The 22,884-nt window shown below is 44.4% G+C and overlaps 1 protein-coding gene and 1 pseudogene across 2 annotated transcripts; one reads left to right on the forward strand and one right to left on the reverse strand.

The window, feature by feature from the left end:
• Positions 1 to 521: 521 nt before the first annotated feature.
• On the reverse strand, positions 522 to 3,615 carry LOC118641537 (annotated as a pseudogene).
• A 249-nt stretch (positions 3,616 to 3,864) lies between these two features.
• On the forward strand, positions 3,865 to 22,019 carry HMGCS1 (3-hydroxy-3-methylglutaryl-CoA synthase 1). Of its 2 annotated transcripts, XM_036280461.1 has the most exons (12): positions 3,901 to 3,966; positions 4,643 to 4,782; positions 9,207 to 9,267; positions 12,098 to 12,555; positions 13,027 to 13,152; positions 13,656 to 13,820; positions 15,936 to 16,101; positions 17,381 to 17,551; positions 18,002 to 18,108; positions 18,901 to 19,026; positions 19,258 to 19,421; positions 20,366 to 22,019. In XM_036280461.1, the coding sequence occupies exons 4-12, from the start codon at positions 12,108 to 12,110 to the stop codon at positions 20,453 to 20,455; spliced, it is 1,563 nt and encodes a 520-aa protein (XP_036136354.1). In that variant the 5' UTR covers positions 3,901 to 3,966; positions 4,643 to 4,782; positions 9,207 to 9,267; positions 12,098 to 12,107; the 3' UTR covers positions 20,456 to 22,019. The 2 variants fall into 2 exon arrangements, with proteins under 2 accessions (XP_036136355.1, XP_036136354.1); XM_036280462.1 differs by lacking the exon at positions 4,643 to 4,782 and having other exon boundaries at positions 3,865 to 3,966.
• The last annotated feature ends 865 nt before the right edge of the window (positions 22,020 to 22,884 follow it).

Consider the following 22,884-nt stretch of genomic DNA (forward strand, 5'->3'; position numbering starts at 1 on the left):
GGGCTGCCTGCCAAAAGCCAATACTGTAGAGACAGGGGCTGGTGGAAGGAAAAATCGGTTTATTTCGGAGCCAGCAGCCTGAGAAGATGGTGGACTCTTGTCTCAAAGACCATCTTACTATCTCAGTGCAGGATTTTATGACCAGGGAAGGGGAAGGCGGAACAAGGGGGTTGTGGGCTCTCTGTCGAGGGTGCTGCGTGGGAGTCAGCACAATCTGCTTCCATAGTCTCACAGAGCCAGGCCAGCGATGGTTTGGTTTCATCATCCTGCCTTTTGTCATCCTGCTTTTAAGGTTGAAGTCTGGCCAGTCTCCCAGAGCTCCAATGCCAAAGGTTGGAGTCTGTTCCTTTTGAAGTCAGTCCCCATAATAATAATAATAATAATAATAATAATAATAATAATTCTCCTCCTCCTTCTCCTCCTCCTCCTCCTCCTCCTCCTCCTCCTCCTCCTTCTCTTTCTCCTTTTTTGCCAGCGTATTAAAAGGAACCTTTATTACTTTTATAACAGCCTCTGTGTTCTCATGCTTTCTTGCCAGATGCCTTGGGAGCAAGTACATTCTGAGCTGGAGCTTGCGGACCCTTGGGAGCTTTTGGAGGTGCTGCCTTCTGGCCTGCAGGTTTCTGGGCAGGAACCTTCTGGGCTGGAGCCTTCTTGCCTGCAGCGTTGACCTTTTTTGCTGAAAACTTTGCAGCAGCAGCTGCTGCAGCTGCCCCTGTACCTTTAGTAGCAGGTCCTTTTTTGGGAGAAGCTTTCAGGAGAGCTGCCTTTTGAAGCTTGCTAACTTTAAGCTTGATTATTAGGTTCCTTGTTTTCTTTGCCTTCATGACTTTGTAATGATCAACATCTGTCATCTTGGCTTTCTTTTCTCTGGCTTCAATCTTCTCGGCCCATCTCATGGCTGCCCATTTTGTATTGGTATCTGCCTTCTGCCAGGCTTGTCAAACATCCTTCTGGCAGGCACTGTGTGGGACCTTGAGGATTAAGCCCATGAGCTGCAGGCATTTGAAAGGCATAGCCTGTCTCTTTACTTGAGTACAAGGTCCATCAACGAAAGCCCTGTCCTGATTGATAACATCTATGTCCGTGACCTGCTTCCCCACAGGAGGCCCAAAGGTGACATAGGCCACCCGGCCAACCTCCACGAAGCACCTGAACACTGTGCACTATGTGAGGCCCGCTGGGCGCCCTTCCCCGCCCCCACTGCATGGCCGCCAGACCCGGAGTCTGCGACTGGGATACCAGTCCCCACCATTCTTAAACATTCCGTTTATCTGCAGTCACATATTAGTTAACAGGTCATCATTTACAGAAACAATGGTAAAAGTGGGATGGGTTACACTGTGAGGAAATAAACCCAAAGACAAAAGGCAAACAGCCATGGGGGTGGCAGAGCAAAACCATAGCGAGGTCTGTCCACAGCAGGCCGACAGCTCTGACTCCTCTTGTCCTCTGAGCCCATGGAGCCATGGGACGCCCTGAGGGTTTTCATACTCCCTCAGGGTTGTGGTGTCCTAGGACAGGGGTGTTCCCCCATAATCTTGCCAGGCACTGTAAGAACGCACTACAGCTTACCCTTACTTTCCTTATGGAACCATTACAACAAGTTTTCTTTCAAAAATCTGCAGACCTAAAGTAGGCACTAATCTCTATTTTTTCCATGCCCCCCCCCTTCCCCCGGGATGTATGTAAATCTCTTTCAAGAATGCTCTCTCCAACCCTGGCTGGTGTGGCTCAGTTGGTTGAGCATCATCCTGTGCACCAAAAGGTTGCTGGTTGGATTCCTGGTCAGGCCACATACCCAGGCTGTGGGTTTGATCCCCAGTTTATTCATTCAAGAGGCAACTGTCTGGTGTTTCTCTCTCTCTCAAAAAAAAAAAAAAAATTTAAAAAAAGAATGCTCTCTCCATACCCCCACAGAGCTCCTAAGGCAGCAGTGGGACAGGTCTATAGGAGTGTTAGTCTCCCCTTTTTGTCAACAACCCTAAACATTGAGTGAACTTGGGTGAACTTCACTATGCTTATGTACAATTGCGGCTCAAAAATCTTGCAGCCCCTTCCAAAATAAATATATGTATACTTTATCCTCATTTACATGGCCATGCCTAATATTTGTGGAGCCTAGTATAATCTCTCTGCTATTTCACAGAATCTCAGAGGCTTGTTTTTTTAAATTAAATTCAGATGTTCTGTGTTTTAATTAAATGATCCATTTCTTGGCTTCCCAATGATCAGTGACCATGCTCACTTTGCTTAATTAAAGGTTAATTTGATCAAAAAGACAGTCTGTGCCTTGAGGGAGTCTCCTGTTGTACAATATGATCATCCTCATGACTAACCATTTCCTATTGTGTACTCCTGAAGTTGGAACTATTTGCTGTTCCTTTCTTTGTCCTTAACTGCCTTTCAATGCATTCTAACATGCCAAGAATGTTGGATTCCCCTCTCAAATTACTGTTGATCACAATCAGGCTGTATCTCTCCCTTTATCACCTAGTTACTATAGGAAAGTATGAAATGGCATTGATTCTGGAACAGAATGAACGTCATGGGCAATATTGTGGAGAGGAAACCATTATCGAGTGGTCCTCTCTCCCAAATAACTTAATGTCACCTCTTCACAGTGGTTCCATTGTCAATGCATTTTGCTGCTTTGCTGTCGAGAATGTCTCTTACTAGCTTAGTATCTATAGTGGATACATTTTCACATAACAGCAGCTATGTGATGCATATCTTCATCTGTAACACCGTATCAACAGCTTCCAAACTCAGAGGGTGAGAGATACAAACAATTCTCATGGTCTCCACCAAAGCTAAGTGTTAGGGTTTCCTGATCTGAGGAGGAGAGGAGGCAGAGTCTAATATAAAGTCTTAATTATCCTCCTTTGGAGTCTCCTAAATAATATTCCAGTGATTTCCTTGAGGTTGAATTGCTCCCCTCTGTTTTCTGGTGTAGCTAGGCAGTCCCTATCCTGTGAATTCCCTACACTGAGAAACATGGGGTGTCTTCCTTTTTCTTTCAACAGCCTTTTATTTGGCACCTACCACATATCAAGCTTAGAAGAAACAGTGGGGAAAGGCTCCACCGAGCCCTTTCCTCAGTGATGGGCCAGCAAAAATCCCAGAATCTGAACCAAACTTTCCTGCTCAGGAATAGCCCTTTCTCTCCTCGTTGGTGTCTAACCCCAAACTATCTTGTCTTAGGAAGAACTGTCCCAATAGCAGTCTCTTAAAAAGTCAAGGTAGTTTTGAATAGAGGTGACAATATTGGGTATTTACAAATAGAATAGTAACAGATTTATAAATTCTGAATGGCATATTCTGCCCCAATTTGTAAGCCAGGCACACTTGGTGCTCTGGAAAGTAGAAAACGTTAAGGTAGAATTCAAGTCAAGTGTTTCAGAAATCTTACAGGTAAAGCCTTGCAGTGGTTGCTAGGCAACCTGACAGACTCTCAAGTGAGGACCAACTTGCCTCCCACACTGGACCATCTCTCCCCAGTGGTGGGACGCGGAGGCCCCATTGGTCCCCGTCTCCTCTTACTCGGCTCCAATTGGCCGCAGAACCTCTCACTCCGCTCTCGTTGGCTCTCGCCGTCTCGCGCCGCTCTGTCATTGGCAGGCCGGTTCTCGGGCCACTCGACGTCACTCTCTCACCCCACTTCCTCTGCTCTCCGGACTTTGTCACCGCCCCTTCTCCCGCCCTTCCAGCCACGAGGGAAAACCTTAGCGAGCGCCCGCCTCCACCTTCCTTCTGATTGGTAGAAATCGAGCTGGGGGGCGGGCACTGCCGGCCAAACTGCGGGCCGCGATTGGCTGTTCGAGCCACTGCCCCGCCTCACACCGCCTCTCGGCGGTGCCGGAGTCGGGCGGGTGGGCGGCTATAAAGCTGGGTGCGAGGGGAGCCGCCGCGCTCTGCGCCTTCTGGGTTGCTCCTTCTCCTGCCCTGCCGCCCGGTTACCTTCGGGTGAGTGCCTCGCGCGGAGGACCGGAGCGGATGGCTGAGGGGCCGCGGGCGGCGTGAGGGCCGGGCGGAGGCGGTGCCCTTGACTAGGCCCAAAGGAGCGCCGGCGCGGTCCGGCCCGGGGCAGGGGTGGATCTGGCCCCGGAGGGTGGGCCGCCGAGAGTCAGGGCGGCGCGGGCTCCCTGCAGGACCTGGGCCCAGCGCGGCGCTGTGAGCAGGGGCCGGGGACACTGGTGTGGGCTGGCGAGTTGCGAAGGGCTGAGGGCGAGAGGCGTTGAAGGTTATGGTTGTAGTGACAGAGTCCGCCGGGAGCTGGAGGGGCCGGGACCCCGAGAGGCGATGGGGTGGGGTGTGTGCATTAGGAGGGGCGAGACAGGCGCCGGACTGTCAGGGCGTTTCCGCAGCCTTGGGTCCAGGTGGACGCGCAGGGTTGGAGGATCCGGCTTAGGTGGTAGGTGGCAGGGGGTGTGTCCTGCGCCCCAGACCTAGTTGATGGGAGCCAGGAAAGCGGCCCACATTGCTGCCCTAGCCCAGGTGCAAGAAAGCATCCCGGCCGTGCTTGAACCTGGCCGAGTCCTTGTGCCTTGGCTGCTTGTGACTGTGCTTGTTTCAGATACAACCAGATTCTTGCCTCCCACCTCCCCGCCTCCATGTTTTTTATGCCCATTTTTAAAAATAGGTGTTCTGCAGTTCCGGACCCCCCACCTGCTCAGAGCTTCAGGACCAGCCTGACCTGCTGGGATGATGTGATGGACAGGCACCCACAGGGCCTTCACATACAAGAGGTTTTGGGTTAAGCCAAGGACATTTCAAAACCAGGTGTATGGGTCTTTGGAAACTATGTCCTTCCTGCCTTGACTAGGGGTAGAGAGAGGATTGCTCACAGCCACGTGGGAGGAGGGATTTGGACCTCAGGTGATGTGAGGTTGCCCCTGCTTGTCGTGCTGGCCCTGTGGCCTTGGGCCTAGGGCTTCTCAGGCTTCTTTGGGGGCTCACCTGTGCTGTAGCCCTTCCCTCAGGGGGCTCTCGCCAACCTGCTGCAGCCGGGTGCTGTGTTCTGTTGCTGCTTAGTAACAGGACAAATGGAAGTGCTCATACAGTTAACAGATTTTTCCCTCTGAGATGGTGTGTGGACTTCAATTGCACAGATTCTGTTAGGAGGAAGATTGAGAGTCCTTGACACGTACCTGTGCCAAATGGTTCTTCGGACCTTGAGACATCTAAGTACTTTGTGTTCTTTCTTTAATCAAAACTTTGTTTTTAAAATTTTAGTTATTTTTGTATAGATAAGAAGAGCAGGGATATCATGTTTTATGGGGAGTAGAGTAAGACATTCTTTTCTTTGTGTCTAGCCTTTGTAGTTTTCTCTCTGCTAAGTTTGCCCTATTTTCAATTCTAGTTTAGTTCAGTTCAATTATACTTTAGTCAGCAACTCCAGTCCTCAGAAGGTGTTTCCAGTGGGAGAGTTAAACAGATGTTATGTTTGAAGTCAAAGAAGTCATCTGTTAGGCTAATTCTGGGTTTTGCTTTTGATCTTGTTTACTTAAATATTCCTACAGAATGCTTTTTACATCTTGTTTCTTTTAACTGGGATTGATTTTGAGAATTTTGGGTCAAGAATGTAGATACCTTTTCTCACAGGAAATGCAAAACTCTGATATTGATGTAATGTGTTTCCTTGGTACCCTAGAATTATTTAAACTCATAATCCAGTGGAACTGAATGTGGGGAAATGCAGTTGGTTGTGGATGGAGGAGCTTGATGGGCTATATATCAGAATCCGTATTTACTTTCATTTAGAAAGGAATATAAAGTTTTATAATTTTATGTTGGGTTCCTAAAAGAACAAATATAGAAGGGTGTGATATTTTTGTTTCTCAAGAAGGTGATATAGATTGAAAAGGTTGAGAAACATGTTACCCAGTCTAATGGGAGGGTGGTTAGGACTCAATTCCTAACAATCTATTCATCCTCAGATTGGCACTTGTGGTGCTCACTTGCTGTCTGTCAATTGAGTGTAGTCGAAGCAGTGGAGGGGAAGCTAATCTATTAAGCTCCCAGTCTTCATCTTTGTAGGGTTTGTGGTAGGAATGTGTGCATGTGGGAATGATTGTAAGACCAACAGATGTTCTCTTCTGACTATTTTGACTCCTTACATTTTTCAGGTTAGGATCTGGGAGCAATGGAAACCTACCATTTGCTTTGAACAACAACCGTAGAAAGACAATTTTCTGGCCACGCTTTGGTGCTGCAGCTCATCTTAAAAGTGGTAGCAAAAACAACTTAGTAGTGGGGGCTGCTGCAAGTATTTGAATCTACAAGATTTGTCCTCTCATTGTTATAACTCCAAATTCAGCCCCTTAAAAAATGGCACTTGTATGCCCTAGACTCCGAGGTCTCAAAGGGATTTCAAAAGAATGGAAATACAGTCCCTCCCCCAGGAAGACTTTAGGAACCCAGTGTGGATAAGAGGACCGCCCATAGTTTCCTTCTGAGAGTAGAATATGGAGACTTCGTTCGTTCGTGTGACTCACAGCCTGCGGTAGGCGTGCAGGGCCTGATTGGAAAACTCGGAAACCTTCCTGGAAGAAGTAGCTTATGGGAGGGTCTTGAAATATGAGTAGAATCTTTGATAAGCAGAGCAGTAACTCGGTATAGGAGGGCAGGCAAGGATGTCCATGTCTTATACTTAGAGAACTAGACCAGAGTGTATGGTTGTAGGCAAGGCTTTTGCGGGGGGGGTGGGGGGAGAGTTAATCACCCGAGGATATTTTTCAATTGATTTTTCGATAGAGTGGGAGAAAGGGAGGGAGAGAGAGAGAAAAACAAACATCTGTGTGTGAGAGAGAAACATCTATTAGTTGCCTCCCATACTCCATGGGCCCACGCTCTAACTGCTGTGCAAACCAGCCAGGGCAGAAGGCTTTCTTGACAGCAGTTTGCCTGCTTGCTCCTACCGTGGAAAGGCAGTTTATTCTCAGTCTCCTGGATGTCTCTCCTGTAAGAGTGAGAAAGATTACCAGGTGACTGCTTCTAGTTTATCTTGTACCCTAATGCGTACTGGATGAATTCCTCTGACCACCTGTTCGAATCAAGGCTGAGTGGGAGCCAGAGGGAGGAATTCAGAACACTGACTGGACCCCAGAGGAAAGCATCGAAGCAGGAACCTGGTTGGCCCTAGGCAGCTCATCATTCTTCAGTTTTAATTTTTGCAAAACTCACTGCATCGAGAGTTGCCAAATGCGCTTTGTGGTAACCTGCCCAGCCGCTTGTGATTGATTAACTGCGTCCTGACCCATGCTGCTCAGCTCTGTCCCTTGCTCAGAAAATGTCTTCTGGAAGAGATAGGCTGATGACCCACCTGTTGGAGACTGACAGTGCTGTTGTAGCCAGACTAGAGAGCCCGGCTAGCAATTGCAGAAGAGAACGGAAAGCCCGATCCCTTTCTGATGGGCTCTTCCCGAGCGCCAGTTACTGCCTCCATTTGCTCTCCAGGCCTCTTTTTTCCTGAGAACGCAACTAGCCCGGAGCCCTCTGGACTCTTTCCATTCGGTTTCTTTCTGTGCTCTAGTGACTGCTTCCCATGCTCCTTTCTCTCCACTCCCCTTTCTCCCCCCTCCCCTTCCCCCCTTTCCCTCCCCCAACCTTCCAGCCCAGTTTATTTATTTATAATTTTTATAAGTTTGTTTGAGCCAAACTGACGACATATACTGGAGAGCAAGATCTCAAATTCTCTCCTTCATCCCCAATTTAAATAATCGAAAGAGGGTATGTTGGCAGTTCAGGGGAAATGCCCTGGGCAAAAATAATGTCAAATGCATACGTATACATGGCTTCAAGAAGAAATATTACTGTTATTTACATAGTTTCAACGTGCAGAGGGAATCATGTTTCTCCCCACCATGGAGAACTGGTCTCCATGGTCTGCTTAATTTGCAGATTGCAAAAACAGAATTTGAAATAATAAAGAAAAAAATAGGTTATTTTTTCAAAGTGTGTATTTAATTAATCAAGAAAGTAATTTTGGTTTTTTTGGAATGGAGCAGTCTTATCTTTTCCAGTGAAACTGAAAATAAATTGATTTTTGGAGAGAGAGACAGAGAAACACTGATCTGCTGCCTCCCGCTTTTGCCCTGACTTGGGATTGAACTTGTAGCCTGGGTATGTGCCCGGACGGGAATCAAACCAGATACCTTTTGGTGTATGGGACAATGCTCCAACCAGCTGATCCACACCGTTCAGGGGAGGATTTATTTGGGAGTAGAGGCTAAATTTAATGAAGTAAAAGGTACTAAGTCTGTAAAGAGCTCTTAAATGAGCTAATGAGATAAAGGAAGTAAAGTTTTACTAAATAGCATCTCAATGTAATCTCCGGGCTGATGCGAAATTGACCAGTAATTGGAGAGCAAAGGAAACTGTTAAACAGGAACTGTTGTCTCAAGTAACAATCCTATAATATAGACTAAAGAAAATGCTGCAGGTCACCATCCCATTTTATTTCCACATAACTTAAATGTTAATAAAGCTTGATGTTCCTTTGTCTCGATATATCAAATGCTTGACTTTTAAATATAAGCACTAAGGGAGAAATCATTCTGAAAGGTTGTGTGTGGGAGGTGAAGTTGAAAACTGGGAGCATAAGAGTAAATAAATGAGGATAATTACGGCTGGCTAGAAAGATAGGTATTCTGTTCGAAGAAATCCTGAGGACTAGGATAAGAGTCAGTGTATTGGTCCTTTATGTTACCTATTTATCTTCTCAACAATCTCACAGTGAGCCAGGAGGGCAGGTATTAGCTCCATTTCAAGATGAGGAACCTAAGGCTCAAAGAGGCACAAATTACTGTTAAAGCCGCAAGCTCTAGAATGTGTAAATCTCTACACTGGAAATTTGCTAGTCCGGTACAACATATTCCTTTCTCCCAGTTCTTGAAAACCCAAATTTAGTAAAGAAGACTGCAACTCTCCCAGCATCATACTTGATTGAGAGCTTGAACACGGACTTCTGTCAGTTCATTACCAGGACTGACCCTACCACTATAATAGCTAATAAAATAAAGGGGGGAAAGGGTTACTTATAAGTTGGAAGTACCATTTTTTCCTAAGCAAAGTCAAATTCTGTACTACATAATGTAATTGGACAAAGGAATGTTTATTTTAACTCACTTTGAATTGGAGTCATTATTTGATTTTGTGTGGTAATTTTATGACTTTAAACGGAAGTTCTTATTTGACATTCCTAGTGCCTGAAGGAGGAAACAGAGTGACAGACCTGGAGACTGAAGTTCTTTGTCCCTCACACAGGTATGGCACCCTGTCATGATGGAAATTCTGATGAAAGGGGGAGTTGAATTTTTACCCCAGGGCAAATAACCACTCCGATGCGTCTCTCTTCAAAACCCTTTACGGGGCTACACCCCAGCTTGAAATATTAGTTAATGCCACGATGCTTCCAGAGATTGTCCGATTTTGTGTTTAGTAGACTAATGGTTAAAATCTAGAACTAATTTTAAAAATTAGGGTTTACTTGTAAAAGAAAAATAAATCTAGATAATAAACTATAACCGTGCATATTGCCTAATCAGAAAAAAAAATCACAGGTAAGCATGTATGCCAACATTGCTTTTTGATTGCATTCTCAAGTGATACTAGCTGGGCTGTGGAAGGGTGTTTACGCTTATGTGAGATTGGATAGTGATTCTAAATTTGTTCGAAACAATAGTCTAATTACTTGTGGCCATCATTTTCTTGCCATGGAGATCCTCTCTTATGATTCTGCTTTTGTGTGTGTGTGTGTGTGCGCGTGCGCGCGCACGCTTCAGTATTACGATTGTTACTGATTTCAGATTAGAAGGCTAGTAGCATTTCATTTATTCAACATTCAGCCTCCACCATATGCCAAGTGGCAAACAAGAAGCAATTCCTGCTCTCCAGAAGCTCCTTGTCTAGTGCAAAGAGGCTGACCCTAAATTATAGAGAAGAAGCTTGGAGAAGTTTTCGATAGCATCTTGACAAAGGTCAGGTGTGCATTTTGGAGAGATTGGCCAGGGGTGGGGAGCGCGAATGCAGAGCGCTGGTGTAGGAGGCTGCGTCCTGCTCCCCGGATCGCTGCTGAAGCCCCTCCCTTACCCAGCCGGCGAGGACCTAGGTCAGGCATGTATTTCAAGGTGCTTCTCTTTTAGGTTTTAATAGATACATAATTTGATGACTTACAGGCTAAGTGTAGATTTCATGATTTAAGGACAACCTTTCTACTTTTGACATTCTCTCAAAATTTTCCACAGTCAACTCACTGTGGCAGTGGTCTGTAATTTCACTGCACTTAATAGCACTCCAAAGCTTGCAGAGTGGCATAGGACAAATGACAAAAGTGCAGGATTTGACTTTCTCTTCTCAGGATTCAAATTAGCGGTGAGCTGCTAGTCAAGGTTAGTGTAGCATTTTGACCCAGGCAACTCTCCTAAGCCAAGACCTTTATGTCACTGAAGAGCTGAAATTCTGCCACTTAAGCAACACCGTACAATTATGTAATACCTAAAAAGGGAGTCGAGTTATAGAAGTTTGGATATGGAAAGATTTTTTTCTCTAAAAATAAGGACTATACCCCCTTCAAAGCCTGGCAGCTGCGTCTCTCCAGCTCCTGGACCAGCGGGGTGTGGTCAGACTGCTGGCGGCGCTCCAGTGGGATGGGAGGTGGGAGCGAGCACCGGTGGCCTCACGTGGGTCTCTGGGTTCTGGCTCAGTGGCAGCGGGGCTGGTGCTGGTGGCTCCGGCAGCTTTAGTGGGAATGGGAGCTCATGGGATCTAAATAACCACCGTTCCCCTTTTCTCCTGTAGCTCCGCTGACAAGCCTGTAACCATTTTCCTATATTTAGTTTCCCCTGTTTGAAATAGCTGATTCTTTTTTACTGATCAATATACCCTCTAAAGAAACTGAGGCTCTGGTAGTTTCTGACTTGCCCATAGACACTGGCAATGGTCTTGAGTGGCTAGCAGTTTTTTTTTTACTGTTGGTCAGTATATCTCGGCACTGCTGAGTCTTTACAGCATGTCCAACCTTTTAGTGCCCCTTTCAAGAGAGAAGGGGTGGTTTTAAGGTGTTATCTAAGAGTTAATTGCCATACTAATAATGTGTGGATTACTGGTTTTCAAATTTAAATCAGTTTTTCTTTTTCCTAATTGAGAAGCTCAGTGATACTTTGTGGTTTTATGATCATTTATTGCCTATACACTAGCTGCAGAAAGTATAGAATATTGGCATTTGACCCTGTGATAGATCCTAGAATTTGTCTTTGCTTAAAGTTTTAATCATTTGGGTTCTGGGTGCGGGGCTTCTTTGGAAGAGTAGGATCATAATATCAGTGTCTTTGTATAGACCAGCTTGGTAGACTTCTATAGTGTGACTTTCTACTTGCTGAGATTGTTTAGATCAATGAAGAATGCAATATTGTTTGGTCTAACAATTTTTAAAGTCTCAAAGTCAGTAGCTGTGAATAATGATGGGTTACTAATGTGAATTGACTGACTCATTTAAACTTTAGGTGTCTAAGAATAGATCAAGTACTTGAATTCTGATTTGTGGGCTGTATTCTGAATTATCATTGTATTTCATTGTATAGTCCTTTACAACATGGAACAATCTTATTGAGTTTCTTTTACTTCTAATAATCATGCTTTGAATAAAGTGGAAGCCTTTCTGAAACATGATAATTTTGAATAATAGTATTTCATTCTTACTGTAATTGCTACTTCCACATATTTATTTATTTTTCATCTTTATTGATTTTAGAGAGAGAGGAAGGGAGAGAGAGAGATAGAAACATCGATGAGAGAGAACATCGATTGGCCGCCTCCTGCATGCCCCCCACTGGGGATTGGGCCCACAACCTGGGCATGTGCCCTGACCAGGAATCAAACCAGTGACCTCTTGGTGCATGGGTTGACGCTCAACCACTGAGTCACACCAGCTGGGCTACCTCCACATATTTAAAATTTACTTCTCTAAGTAAAATATGCTAAACTTAGAAAGTAAACTAATATTTTAGGTGATAGTTGAACTCTTAATGTCTGTTTCTCAAATTAGAACTTGGTAGTTTATAACCTAAAACAATGTTTTTTTGTGTTTTTTTGAAAGCTCTTTCACCATGCCAGGGTCACTTCCTTTGAATGCAGAAGCCTGCTGGCCAAAAGACGTGGGAATTGTTGCCCTTGAGATCTATTTTCCTTCTCAATATGTTGATCAAGCAGAGCTGGAAAAATACGATGGTGTAGATGCTGGAAAGTATACTATTGGCTTGGGCCAGGCCAGGATGGGCTTCTGCACGGATAGAGAAGATATCAACTCTCTCTGCATGACTGTGGTTCAGAATCTCATGGAGAGAAATAACCTTTCTTATGATTGCATCGGGCGGCTGGAAGTTGGAACAGAGACAATCATCGACAAATCAAAGTCAGTGAAGACTAATTTGATGCAGCTCTTTGAGGAGTCTGGGAACACAGATGTAGAAGGAATAGACACCACGAATGCCTGCTACGGGGGCACCGCTGCTGTCTTCAACGCTGTGAACTGGGTCGAGTCCAGCTCTTGGGATGGTGCGTTACATCTCTATTCCACAGAAACAGTCCCTGGGGACCTGTAAATTAATGCCATCTGCAAACGTTACTACTTATGCTTGTTGGAATTTGTTCAGGAAGATAGCTATGACTTTCAACATACCTGCCTTATAAATCCATTATCTTTGTCACGTAGGATAATTATCTTATCAAAATTTAGACCATTTTCTTTCTTTTTCAATCGTCACCTGAGGATATATACTCTTTATTAATTTTAGAGAGGGAGGGAGAGAGAGAAATATCGATCTGTTGCCTCCAGTATGCACCCTGACCAGGGATCGAACTCAAAACCTTTCTGTGTATAGGACAGTGCTCCAACAACTGAGCCATCTGGCCAGGTCCCATTTTCTTTCTTTACCAAAGACAGGGAAAGCATACCTGGGGAAAATAACACTTCGGTTCCCCGTGAATAGTTACAGTGGGATCACCTTCTGTACTGATGTTTTTCAGGACGGTACGCCCTGGTGGTTGCAGGAGATATTGCTGTCTATGCCACAGGAACCGCTAGACCTACGGGTGGAGTTGGAGCTGTTGCTATGCTCATTGGGCCAAATGCTCCTCTAATTTTTGAACGAGGTGAGTGGGAATTTTTTTTTTTTTAATTAGCACAATATGCTGAGAACTTTGACACTAGAAGCTAGTACTTACTGAGCGGTCATTCACTGCAGGCACTACCTGCTAAGTACTTATATGTGTTACCATTTCAGATTTCATAGCAGTTGTGTGAGGTGAGGGATGTCATCCCCATTTTACAGAGAACTAAAGTGGGTTTAAGTAATAACTTGAAGGTGTGACTTGCCCATAGTCACACAGTAAGTGGCAAGTTTGTTTTCAGTTCAGTAAAGCAGTCATAGTCTCCCAGTTAGATTTATGAAACTTGCTTGAAAATGTACATCCAAACAGTCTTAGGCCCGTTATGGATACAGTTGCTGCATTTCAAATACTATTGGCTTCACCGTGTGATTTTTATACCGCACACGGCTTGAGGTGACTAGGAAGGAAGGCCCCGATGGTGCTCATTGACATACAGATGTCAGGGAGCAGAGATCCATGGGCACCTTCCTTTGTGGTTCTAACAGGACTTCGTGGGACACACATGCAGCATGCCTATGACTTCTACAAGCCTGATATGCTTTCCGAATACCCCGTGGTGGATGGGAAGCTCTCCATCCAGTGCTACCTCAGTGCATTAGACCGCTGCTACTCTGTCTACCGCAAAAAGATCCACGCCCAGTGGCAGAAAGGTGGGTTTTATCCGCTTTCCTTGGCTTGGTCTCGGGCACAATGTGCTGGGTGTCTTTAGTGAGAAACTGCTTTGTGGGCATCCTTCACTAGTGTCCTTTAACCATGTCTTCCTCACCTGCCAAATAGCATTTTCCTGTGGTTTGGGGGAATGTGTAATTTAGGAAAAGAAGTCAGCTTTGGAAATGAGGCATATCTCTGCAAAAGTACTTAGGTCGACTTATCCTCAGTAAGAAAACTAAAGGTAGGTTTTAAAAAAGTAACTTGAATTTTTTTTTTAATCCTCATCCGAGAATACTTTTCCATTTCTTTTCGATAGAGTTGGGGAGGGGAGAAACATAGATGTGAGAGAGACACATTGACTGGCTGCCTTCCGCACAACCCCAACCAGGGCCGGGACCTGAACCACAACCAAGGTACATGCCCTTGACCAGAATCAAACCCGCCACTCTTTGCTCTGCCGGCCGATGCTCTAACTGCCGAGCCAAACTGGCTAGGGTGAAAAGTAACTTGAATTTTGTTCATCTTTTGTGAAAGGTATTTTCACAAGGTTTTAGTTTGCCGCTGTGATCCAGAAAACTGGTGAAGATAAATTTCTGAAGTGTGACCCTCGTCTCCCCAGTTGTACTTAGCCTATGGATTGATATTTGCTTTGTTAATGTCATCATTAATCTCCATCTTTAACCCTGAAAAAGTTCTTTTCTTCCCCCCAGTGGTATATTTTTTAGTAGTTTTCAGAATCTAAGCTGCATAGCTTTTTAGAACAAAATAATGACAATAGAATGTCAGGTGCATGCTTTAGGACACTTTCTTCAACCACAAGCATCTGTCTTTGATGATCACTTCAAAGGAGTGACCAAAGTCATAGTGTAACTTGATTACAGATGTGGAGATAAATGGTCATATCATGGCACACTGTCTACAAAACAGCATCTGACAGTCAGAACTCCAGCGGACCACAGCATGGTGTCAGGTACTCAGTCACTGCTTCTGGTCGAGTAAAGGCACTTGAAAACCGTCCGTGTGGTTTGACTGGGGAAATAGAGGTAGCTTCTTAGTTCTTCTGGACACAGCGTATCTTTTCCAGAATGAGACTGGCTCGGCTGAAAAGTTCTGAGGTGCTGAAAAGGACAGTATTTGAGTCAATGCAATACATTAGTAAAAATGCACAGTATCATATAAAGTATGTTCTCCCCATAGTCCAACTTTGCTTTATAGGGGTTGTGAGGGAGGATTAAGAAACAGATATTCAGAAACCTTGGCTTTGGATAAGCAGCATTCCTGCAGTATGTAAAAAGTCATACCATTTAACGGTATAGTGATTTTTCATTGTTAGGATCCACAGTAAGCAATACACTTTACATTGTGCATGCTACACTCAAACAAAAGTGTCATGAAATTGCTTATCTGTGCAAATTATGCAGTTTATTTTCTACTCACTTTCATTTTTTAAAAATTCTAATCTTTTTTTAAATTTATTTTTTTATTAATTATTTATTTTTGTTACAGATGTTTCTCTTTTTCCTCCCACTGATTCCCCCCCCTCCCTCCCTGAAATTCTAATCCTTTAAGATAAAAAAATATTGGTTCTGACCCACTAAATTGATTCCACAGTCCACTAATAAGTTTTGACTCTTACCTTTGAAAGACAGTAATATAGTTGTGTATATTGTCCTATTTCTGCATGTCTTTTTGGTATGTGTTTTAACCCGTAGAGGTGTTTCATTGTACAGTGTATTTTTGGTTGCAATTTAAAGATATGAAAAGAGCCCTGGCCGGTTTGGCTCAGCAGTTGGAGCGTTGGCCTGCGGTCCTGGGTTTGGTTCCCGCTAAGGGCACGTACCTCAATTGCAGTTTGTCCCCGGCCCTGGTTTGGTCGTGCGGGTGGCAGCCACTCAATGTGTCCCTTTCATGTCAGTGTTTCTCTCTCTCTTCCTCTCTCTCCCTCCCACTCTGTCTAAACAAAAACTGGAAAAATGTCCTTGGGTGAGGATAAACATAAAATAAAATTAAATTAAAAATAAAGATATGAAAACATCCTAGCCCTGTTCAAAAATAAAGCTTCAAAAATTAGTCACTTATATGAATTTTATAATGTCTTTGGATTTTTTTTTCAGAGGGACATGATAAAGATTTTACCTTGAATGATTTTAGCTTCGTGATCTTCCACACCCCCTACTGTAAACTGGTTCAGAAATCTCTAGCTCGGATGATGCTGAATGACTTCCTGAATGATCAGAACCGAGATAAAAATAGTGTCTACAGTGGCCTGGAAGCCTTTGGGTAAGAGGAGTTGTTATGATTTTTCCTCCTATCTGAGAGCAGTTTTTGTATCTGTTAAACTATTACTTGTACAGTCCTGAAAATTTTAGAGTCTAAAGGATCTTTTTAAAAAAATGTTTTTATTGATTTTAGAGAGAGAGGAAGGGAGAGGGTGAGAAAGAGAGAGAAAGAAACATTGATGGGCGGGCTGCCTTCTGCACGCCCCCGACTGGGAATTGAGCCCACAACCCAGGCATGTGCCCTGACTGGAGAATCTAGCTGATGACCTCTCAGTGCATGGCACCATGCTCAGCCATGCTGAGCCACACCCTACAGGGCTCAAAAGGATCTTAGAAGTAATCTGGCCTATCCCTGGCTGGTTTTGCTCAGTGGTTAGAGCATCAGCCTGTGGACTGGTGGGTCATGGGTTTGATTCCTGGTCCAGGGATGTACCTGGGTTGTAGGCTTGATCCCCAGCCTTGGTTGGGGTGTGTACAGGCGGCAGCCAATCGATGCGTGTGTGTGTCTCTCTCTCACTCCACCCCCTGCCTTCCTCCTTCCCTTCCACTTTATCTAAAAAATCAATGGAAAAAATATCTCCATTGAGGATTAACGGACAAACAAAAAAGAAGTAATCTAGTCTAACTATTCATCAGTGAAGAAACTGCGTCCCAGAGACGTGGTGGCTTACCTACACTAAGTCTTTAGTCGTTCCTACTAGTTGTTCTGCCTTCCTTCTCGTGGTGCCCTCCCATTGGCAGCACAGGAACGTGCCCACAAGCGCCTGCGTGCGATAGCTCTTCACCCTCCTCCTGCCTGTCCAGCCCCGGCTCACCGCTCACTGCGGACCGGCAGCTCCCATGCTCCTCCACAGCTCCCCACCATGAAGGCCCCAGCGTGCTGTGCCTGCCAGACTCGGCCCTTCTCCATCTGACAGATTCCACTCGACTTTAAGACGTGGCTCTTCTAATGTAATGACCTTTCTAACTAAATAGACATTATTATGGACTTGAAATGGTATATTCTGTTGGGTGACAACAGCACTTTAGTGGGTTTATTAACCCAAGAGAATCAAGTTATCTTAACTTGGTTATAAAAAGCTTGGAGAAAAAGGATTATCTGTCTACAACTGTTACGTCTTCCATGGTAATTAGCATGCTGTTACTTGGCTTTTAACAAATGGAATTATAAAAAAAACAGAATCATACACACTTGCAGGTTAGAATATGTATTGGGTACACTAATACAATAAAAGTGGAGTCTCTGAACACTAAAACTGTCTTTTTTATAAATCTTTCAGGGATGTTAAATTAGAAGATACCTACTTTGATAGAGATGTGGAAAAAGCATTTATGAAGGCTAGTTCTGAACTATTTAATCAGAAAACAAAGGCGTCTTTGCTCGTTTCAAATCAGAATGGAAATATGTACACATCCTCTGTGTATGGCTCCCTTGCCTCCGTCCTAGCACAGTAAGTACCATTTCAGCTACTCAGCGGCCCTCATTTGGGGAATGTTCGGATTCGGAGACCGTATTCGGTGCAGGTCACAGAATACCGTTTAATTTCCAGGCTCCCTAGCCTACTGTCTGTGGACTTGAAGGATGTGGGGTGAAGCGGTAGTTATTCGAGAGTATTGCATGTCACACTGTCTGTTCTGCTGCTGGTCTCATGGTTTTATTTTTCTGACCTGCAGTTGAACCATGACTCCCTGGTTGACAAAGTGACTTATTTTATGGTAAAATAACTTTCATAAGCCCATCTTTCTTAAAGCGATGAAAATACCTGGTTTAGTTGGCATGCTGTGAGGGTAGAACTTCAGCTTAGGTCCCTAAGGTTGTAGGATGAGTTTCTGTCCCGCTCATAGCCTCCTACACACTGCTGTTCGGGTCAGTTACCCCTCCCGACAACTTCCCCGCACAGGTACACACCGCAGCAGCTGGCAGGAACGAGGATCGGCGTGTTCTCTTACGGCTCTGGCTTGGCTGCCACCCTCTACTCCCTGAAAGTCACCCAAGATGCCACACCAGGTAAACACCGAGTCTTTCCGTGGGAACGTCTTGGGTCCCTCCTCTGGTCGGGCTGACTCAGCAGCTTCTCAAGGGACAGTGGAGTCCGCCCCATGGGGCGTGGCTGCTTTCTGGTTGGCTTCCCTTCTCAGCAGCCGGATGTGCCCTCGTCCAGGGCGCTTACCTGGGTGAAGGGCAGGGCCGGGTCTGAGGGAGGACAGCTCCTTTCCTTCTTTCCAAGTCAGAAAAATAGTATCGGTTCAAACATATTTGATGGTTTAGTGTTTTTGACTTTTCCTTTTTTGGCAAATAGTTTGATCTTTTATGTTTTCAACATGTTTTCAGGAGCAAAGGAAGCATATCTTACTAATGCAGGCAGCTTTTGAGTATTTAATGATTGAGTCTCATCACATGAGTGAATAATAAATCATTTCTGATTGTTCGCTAGTATCTAAGGTAACTAGTTTCCTAGCTTTGTGGTCTTGGCTGTATTTAAGGGAACCGCAGCACCTTCTCTGTCCTGGAAGGTGCAAAAGCAGAGAAAGTGGTGGCAGACGGACACTGCTCTGGGCTGCCTCTCCCCAAGCTCCTCATTGCAAACCGCACCTGCTTCCCGGCCTGTGCAGGGCTGAGTGGGCAGGTGTCCAGTCGGGTCCTAGGAAGCTGTGTCTGATACCATCTTATCTTGAACCGAACAATAGCCAGTGGTTCTAACAGAAAGGAAAAGTTGTTTTAACATTTGGCAACATTTGGTTTAGGCTTTTAGGCATGCCATTTTTAGTCTTTTGATGTTGGAATTATTTACTGTTTCAGGGTCTGCTCTCGATAAAATAACAGCAAGTCTGTGTGATCTTAAATCGAGGCTCGACTCCAGAACGTGTATGACACCAGCTGCCTTTGCTGAGAGCATGAAACTCAGAGAGGACACGCATCACCTGGGTAAAAACATTAGCTTGTTGATATATATACATGCCCCAAGGCCTGGGGGAGGGCTGTCACAACATGAAACACGTCACACACAGATAAGGGTATCCACAGACCTAGGCTGTATTCAGTACAAATCTGATGTCGGTGAAAATTGTAGGAAAACATGCAACTTCTTCAGTTTATTACCAGCTAAGTTGTGTGCCATAGCTAATTAATTGTTTACATTCTCTGCCTTTCCTTTAGTCAACTACATTCCCCAGGCTTCCACGGATTCGCTCTTCGAAGGAACATGGTACCTAGTTCGAGTGGATGAAAAGCACAGGAGAACCTACGCCCGGCGACCCTCTCTGAAGGCCAGCGCTCTGGACGAAGGCGTGGGCCTGGTGCACCCGAGCACGGCCGCTGAGGTATGGGGAGCACAGTGGGTGTGGTCTTAGGCTCTGGCAGGATGTCGCTTCCAGCCCCAGATCTCGGGGCTTAGGGGACCTGACCGATGTAGCAACTTAAGGGAATGTCAATAAAGCAGAGAAATTCAGAGCAGGGCTCTGGGGCTGGATTCCAGCTGTCCATGTTTATGAAGTCCTTGCACTTAACTGATTAACCTTTTTGAAATGCACAGTGAATACTAGGTTTTATTTAATAATACCAGAATTTAGAGGAAGACTGATCTAGAGAGAGGCTCGTTTGTGATAGGTCTTGGGAGAGAAGACACAGGAACTGGGTGCTGCGACCCCGACCTCTCTTCTCTCGGGCCATTGACAGATTGGTCTCCCAAACTGCCAGGAGGTAACAATAGTAGCCATGCTTTGAGCTGCTGTGATGCTAGGTACTTTATTTACACTTTCTAATTTAACCCTTAACGAAAACTACCTTGAGGTAAATGGTACTATGCCCATTTTAGAGATGAGGCGGCCAGAGGTTAAATGACCTGACCAGGATCATAGCCAGGCTTCAAACTGAGGACTTTATAACCTTGATTATTTTATCTGCTCAGCACAAATTTGGTGAGCGCAGTAATGCTTCTTACTATTATATAAATTAGGTAGCAGGTCAAGCTTCTAGTGTCTGAGTTGTGAATGCAAAATGTAACAAGTAAAATACTGAGGCTAATGGATCTTTGTGGCCTTCCTCTCTCTCGCTACATTGATAATTGTATGATAAATTCACCATAAGGTAAAGAATGGATATTTAGCTCCTACTGTGAACAGCTGTATACAGTGTATTTAACATAAACCGCTCCCAAGTTGTTCTCTCTGTTTTTCTATTGGAATTTTATTAAGCACTGTGACTCAAAAAACAAAACAAAACAAAAAACAACAACAGAAAACAACTTTTTCTCTTTGATTTTTAGCATATTCCAAGTCCTGCTAAGAAGATGCCAAGACTCCCGGGAACAGCAGCAGAGCCGGAAGCAGCTGTCATCAGCAATGGGGAGCATTAAGAACCTCTGTGGGTGCAAGACCAGTGTGGGCTGGGTGGGTTGGGTCTATGAGAACGGTTGGGAATGGGATGTCTGTGGACAATATTAAAGGATTACATGTTGCTTAAAATTTTATGTGACTGACACGGAGCCTGGAAAACTATCGTGTTTCTGGGAAAGTCTTTGCTCAGTTTGCTAATCTGCTTCTGAATGTGATCCAGCTGATGCTCAGTGTACTCTATGATGTTAAGGCTCTGTAAGACTTTGTGCCCCTTGGGTCATTTGTAGCATGAAGCTCAGGTTTTAAATGTGGTTTGATGAGTTGGGTGCTTCTGGCAGAAAAGAGCGGAGGTGTAAGTCTTCAGTTTTAATTTTCAAATGTGTAAAAATTTTATACTTTGAACAAACAAGATTATGAAAGTCCCTGTGGTCTTTGAAAAAAAGGTTCTCATTTGAGGAGTGTGCTCTCACCTGGGAGATGCACAAACCCTGTTTGAAACGGCAAGAGAAACGTGCTCATTCTGAACTCCGCACACTCCGAACAGAGATGAGTTGGGAGGGTGACTGGTTCTGGAAGCTGGGATGATGCGGCTTTCAGTCCCAGCAGCAGTGACAAGCGATCGCAAAGGCCCTGAGCAGTGATGCTGGCCCTGGGCAGACCCGGGATGATGACGCGGTACTCTGGGAGCGGAGTGTCGCTCCTGAGTCAGCTCGCGCTGGGTCGGGCTGCCTGACGGAGATGTTATTGGACCTTGTGTACAAGGAGGTGTGCTGATGCAGTCCTCTGCACCTTATTTCAAAGGATAAATAAAACACGTTCTGGCTGCCTTTTAGACATTTTAAAAGGAAGGGTGGGGCGAGGCATTAGGTTACTTCTGATGCTGCAGTGTTATAAATTCAACGGTGAGACTGACAGCCTAACTTCATGGTGTAAGTACTCTTTTCCTTTAAAAAAACAAAACAAAACATTTAATGAAAATAAAAAGGTACAACCCAAGTTGTTACATAGTTTGTTCAGCTAAAATGCGCATTCCACTGTAAGATCTGGAAGTAGGATCTGAAGATTTTCTCAGACTTTCACCTTAAACACTATCACGAGGTCTGAATAAGGCTGGTTAGACTGCTAGATATCTGTGGTGCTGAACTATGACATGAGCCTTACAGACTAAAATAGAGCTAATTGGAACTAATTACAGAATTCAGTTCTGTTAAGTTCTGTGAAGTCTCAGCTATCTGAAGTACACTTACACAAATATGACATGTAATGTTTCAAAATGCAAGGTAATATGTAATGTAGTGTTTGTAAAATACTCTTGTCTTATATTAACCGGTGGTATTTGACTTGTACAGTCAATTTGTTAAAATGACTTCATTTTAATATCCACTGATACATATTAATAGTGAAATTCAGATCTAAAGATTGATGGGACAATGGTGCATGCAATACTTTTGCAAGTATTGGGAGTTTGGTATGTTTTGAAAAGAGTAATTTAACTTTTGAGTGTCAGGAAATGGGGTTTTCTCAAAGTCCATTGCCATCAATGGGCAAGCCTGGTAATACTGGCACAGAATTAACTGTACACCTGTTAGCAATGAGGTGAATAACTTTGAATAAAGTTTTAGAGAAATATTTCAGATACTTGAGCATTATATGTCTCTCCTGAACTAACATTTAGGCAAAAAATCAGCTAATCTATTTTTAAATATGGGCATTCATGTTATTTTAGTTTATTCATTCACCAATTCATGCATTCATCATTCAACATTCATAAACATGATGTAAACAAGGCACTCCCAAAATCAGAACTAAGGATTTACAAGATATATGGTCTTGCCTTCAAGGAACTATTGGTCTAGTGTGGAGGGATTTATACTGGTAATTTATGACACTTTAGACAAAGAAAGTGTCATAAATTAAGTCCCAAATTGGGTGGTGAGCATGTCTGAAGCTTGCTATAAAGTTTTACAAAGAGTTACTTTTTTTTTTTTAGAAATTTAAGATTAAGAGTTGGAAATTAAAGACCAAAAGCGAACTTTATAGCTCGCATAGAAACTGCTCCGGCTTCGGGCCACGTGTCTCCGTGGTGCTGGTGCCCCCCGGGGGCTTTCCCGAGTTCTGCATCGGCAGTAATGCAGCACTCGGCAATCTCTGTCCTAGCAACTCTTAGGATTGTATGGATTAGGGGTTAGACCTACTTTTAAAAAATATTTATATATATATATTTTTTTTTTTAGAGAGAGGAAGGGAGAGAGAAACATCAATGTGACAGAAACATCGATCGGCTGTTTCCTGCACACCCCTTCCTGGGGATTGAGCCCCAACCCGGGCATGTGCCCTGACCGGGAATCGGAACCTCTCAGTCCATGGGATGACGCTCGGTGCACAGAACCACACTGGCCGGGCTGCCCTGTGATCTCAACCAGGATCTCAGAGGATGAGAGCACTTTCC

This window comes from Molossus molossus, unplaced genomic scaffold (genome assembly GCF_014108415.1).
Source record: "Molossus molossus isolate mMolMol1 unplaced genomic scaffold, mMolMol1.p scaffold_m16_p_3, whole genome shotgun sequence".
Classification (NCBI taxonomy): Eukaryota; Metazoa; Chordata; class Mammalia; order Chiroptera; family Molossidae; genus Molossus; species Molossus molossus.